This window comes from Pterocles gutturalis, unplaced genomic scaffold, assembly GCF_000699245.1.
Source record: "Pterocles gutturalis isolate BGI_N339 unplaced genomic scaffold, ASM69924v1 scaffold50787, whole genome shotgun sequence".
Lineage (NCBI taxonomy): Eukaryota > Metazoa > Chordata > Aves > Pterocliformes > Pteroclidae > Pterocles > Pterocles gutturalis.
In genome coordinates this window covers 1-4408 of record NW_010112107.1, presented here as the reverse complement: position 1 = coordinate 4408, position 4408 = coordinate 1, and the positions used below count along the sequence as shown (strand labels likewise).

Here is a 4408-nt window from a genome sequence, read left to right as displayed (position 1 = left end):
TTTCTGTCCAGTGCAAGGCATGCATTTATTTGGAAGTGTGTCCCCCCCGCCCCCCAAAAAAAGATTCTTGCCATAATTGTTGTAAGGGAAAGCTTTGTAAATCATACAGGTCCTTAAAGTTAAATGGAGAGCTCTAATGGTGAGGCAGATGGAGTCAAGAATGTAAAGACAGAAACTGGGAAGCTGCACTGGCCTGTGTCTCTCCTGGTCTCAGAGTCAAGAAGCTCAGAACAGGAGAGTTCAAATGTGTGATGCTAAGTCATAACTTCCACTTAGGCCATCCTAATCTATCTGCTTCTACAGCCTCGTCACAGTGTTGTAGAGTCTATATTCACTAGCTGAAAGACACTAAAAATAAAAGTCATTGGGCTTGAGGAAAGGCAACAGATGAGATGGAATCCGTTCCTTCTGCCAGGTTTTATTTCAACCCGGGATGCTACTCCAGATGGTAAGGAAGAACAACATCCCCGTACAGCCTGACTTCCGTGGCACAGCTGGCAGTGGGCTCTCTGCAGCAAGAGATGTGCTCCCTTCTGAGATGGGAGTCAGGGATATCTGGCACCTTGCATGTGATTCTGCACTGAAAGGGAATTCCACCCCACCAACTTGCAGGCTCTCCATAGTGCACAGAGAAGAACTTTGCATGACCTTCTATACCCCAGTGTAACAGCTCCTCCGTATTAACGAGGGTTAAAACCGGTGCATTTCATCCAGTAGGACTCCTTAAGGAAAAACAAACCTCTTGCTAGAAGATTTCTAAGGTTAAACAACTGAATTCAAGCCAAATACTTCAGGGAGTAGGATATTAAAAACTATCAGAGTTAACGATATTATATGAGAAGCAGAAAACAGAAATACTGAGCAGGTAGGTGGAGACGCTTGAGTCACAGCTTTTGTATCACAGACTATGTAACAGCTACATACAGTGTGTGTTTCTAAGATCAACAGTAAACATACTCTAGCTCTTAAAAACATCTCATGAGCTGGGAGACTGTGCTTTTGACTTCTATATTTATTCTTTGTTTTTAACTCAAGATGCGCTAATTTGCACTCCTTAGCACATAATGTCATGACTTTTACAAAGCAGTAAGCATGGATGGTTCTGTGCTTCTGTACAACAGCTGAAGAAAATGTCAAGTACAAAGAAACGCGCTGCTCTCCTGATACAAATGAGCTTATCGTGTAAATGGTGAAATAGAGAACTTTGACCTTATTATAGTAGAATGTAAGACAGTGGATTAACACTCCAGACTTCTAATTAATCACATTGTGTCTCATCCTCTTGATTGTAGCTGACTAGGCTATTCTTCTAGCTTAAACCCGTGGCTGTCCAGTATTAACACTTATCTGTTTGTACTGCTGCTTGTGCACCTGTCAGCCTAGATTAGTGTTGCAATCCTGAATGTTTCAAAATTAGATTTCAGAAATGTGCAGAAACATTCTTACATGTGAACTATATTTTTATTGTGTGAATATTTAAAAAAACCACAAAACTGAAATTCTGAGAACTGAAAAACACTCTGCACTGCTTATGCTATTTTCTCATGCAAAAAAAGTACTGAACAGTACTGATTATGGTTCCTTCTACAATATGCATAGAGTATTAAATGCAAACTAATTACAGCTATCATCAAAATTTTACAACTTTGTTATGGACATTTATTTTAAGATGATACAAATTAATCTAAGTCTGATATCACTTTTCAGGTAATACTTGTATATCAGTGAACTACTAGGATGCGAAGACATATTTAAACTAGTTAATTTTTATTCTAACCATTAGACTATGTTTTAAGAGAAATACTGCAAATAAACTGAAGCCATTGAGTCAACAGACACTAGGCTGAGACTGCAAAATATTCCTGTAATAGCATCCCTCTTCTCAGTTTTAAAGCATCTGAAATTCAAACCAAACTGAGCTTTTCTCACTATCGAAAGCCAAACTAAGACATTCTCTCCAGAGAAAGACACCAGTTTGTCACTTTCAAAAAGAACTATTTTAAGGCCATGTGCCACTGCTACAGGCTGCATACAAACCACAGCTATTTTCCCTGACCTGTTGGGTTTTCTGAAATATAAGTCTCAGTGATGAAAGAAGTCTACTAGTATGCATTCAGACAGAAGAATGAGCTAGAAATTTAATCTACGATCTACAGACTCTAAACAAACTCAGTATCATATGCTTTTATTATACATAAAAGGTATCCCCTATTCACACTACAAATAAACAGCAATGGACTGTAACTCTGATTCTTCGGTTATCTATAAAACTACAGAAAAATAAGAAAACTGATGTCTAACTGAATTTCTTACATAGCATTACTGGACTTTCAAACCATGAGTATCATCAGTAGGGATGGTAACGAGGCCCTGGGTTGTAGGAGTTGTAGCCATATTGTCCATAGTGGGAAGAGTACGATTGTCCTTGTCTGTGCTGCTGGTAGTTATTACCCCAGCCTCTTTCTGGCCTCTGATTAGATCTATAATCACCTTGCCAGTTGTATCTGTCCCCTCTAAAATATCTACCATCTTGAAACCTGCAATGGAAAGAAATGTCAAAGGTTCACACAAATCATGAGTTTTTAAAAAGATGAATGAAAATAAACTCTTAAATTTTACAGTTTTACTTAATACTTTTATACACAATGCAAAAACATTGGCTGTCAATACAGAGCAAATTACTTTTCAGAGACGACTATTTCTCTTAAACATAGTTACCTATGAAGTAACAAGAAGATAACTACATACTTGTGAAACTACCAAGATTAGGAAAAAATCAGTACCTATCACGGTTTCTCTGGTTGCCACCAGACCTGTTTCTCCATTCTTCAACTATAGGAGGGGGATCTACAGGGCGTTTCAGATATTCTTGGTATTCTTTATCATCTGATGTGAATCGATGAGCAAACATCTTTTCATAATCCAGGGGCATGTCAACCAAGGAAGTCATTCTGAAAACTTTGAACATGAACACAACAAAAGTGGCGTTAGCAATGTATGAAGACACTTACTGTAATAGCTACCAAAATCCACTTAGGGCAAATGAAGGACAATGAAGAGTTATACCAACGCAGCAGTTAAGTTTTGGGCAGACAGCATAGACGACTTGACTCTTAAGCCTTGATGATCTAAGACTATAAATAACTCTCCTGAATAGGTTCTCTCTGATGGAAAATAATTCTAATTCCATGTCCCGTCTCAGACATCTGTACTGGATCTGCAGACACGGATCTGTCTAAACACTGGGAGTGGTTTTAAGGGACTCCATCCACACAGGAGAAATTCAGCTTGAATTAATAGCTACTATAGTCAGTCATTACACAGCAGCATCTTTGAATCAATTTTGACAGACCTAGATTAGGTGAGATGAATTGTGGTAAAAAGGTATGGGCCACTTCTGGGGGATGGTAACAGAAAAAAGTATTTCTTCAGAACGCACTCCCCATCTACTCCTACTTTCTGATAGGAAAAACTATTACAATCAACTTGAAAAGTTTGCTAAGGCAGATTATCATGCAAACCCCACAGGTACACAGCCAACAAAGCAAAATAATCAGATTTATTCACAATAATTTGTGTTAATAATTCAGAGAAAAGGCAGCACCTAAGAGGATGTTAAATTACCTCATAATATATCTCTCAGATGAGATTTGTGTTTAAGACCTGAGTTTCCTTATTTACCTGGCTATATATGGATTTGCCCTAAAGACATTGGCGCTATCTAGTACTGCCCATCAGTAAAAGTCTGGCCCTAATAGCAGATGCTGAGAAAAGCTTTACGCCTACTGTTTTAACAAGCCCCGGGTAATTTAGAGCATTAAATGTCTTTGCCACTAGACTTCCAGATTAAGGTCTTCTGCTGTCTCCTGAAGATTTGCAGGCAGGACGAATATCCACCTTGCAAACTGGGGGGAAGGAAGGAGGAGACAGGTTTCTTCTGGACCCTGAGAGCTACAATATACACCCTCAACGACCCAGCCAAGTTCTTCTCCCCATTGCACCCATGAGCAGCTAGAGACTGGGGTAAGTGTGCAGTTTATGGGGAACACAGCACAGTTCTCTTTCCATGGACTGAACTCCCCTTTCGCCAGCTTTGGGAAGCTCGGTGCCTGGTGACCTCCAGAGCCCACCTGCAGCCTTCCCCCTTCCCCCCTGTGACGCAGCGTACATCTCTCTGAATCAGGTGTGGATGGATGTCCAGAAACTTCACCCTCCCTTTCTGCACAGAGCTAACCCCGTCAGTTGCTGCCATGAGCTGTCTCCATGGCACTTCGCTCCCAGGGGCCACCTCAGTCGGGGCGGGGGTAACACTGCCCTGGGGACCCACCACAGCCTTTTCCAGAGACCAGTGGAGCTGCTCTCCTCACGGTTAACATCGATATTCATCCTGCGGGGCCGCTAACAGGGG

The 4408-nt window shown here is 40.7% G+C and overlaps 1 protein-coding gene across 1 annotated transcript; it reads right to left on the bottom strand.

Annotated features, from left to right (window-relative positions):
* Positions 1–1961: 1961 nt before the first annotated feature.
* FAM103A1 (family with sequence similarity 103, member A1) lies at positions 1962–2961 on the bottom strand. Its single transcript, XM_010073922.1, has 2 exons — positions 2784–2961; positions 1962–2537 (listed from the first exon to the last, which is right to left on the bottom strand). Exons 1-2 carry the CDS (start codon positions 2948–2950, stop codon positions 2348–2350), a joined length of 357 nt encoding a protein of 118 aa, XP_010072224.1. The 5' UTR covers positions 2951–2961; the 3' UTR covers positions 1962–2347.
* Between the last annotated feature and the right edge of the window lie 1447 nt (positions 2962–4408).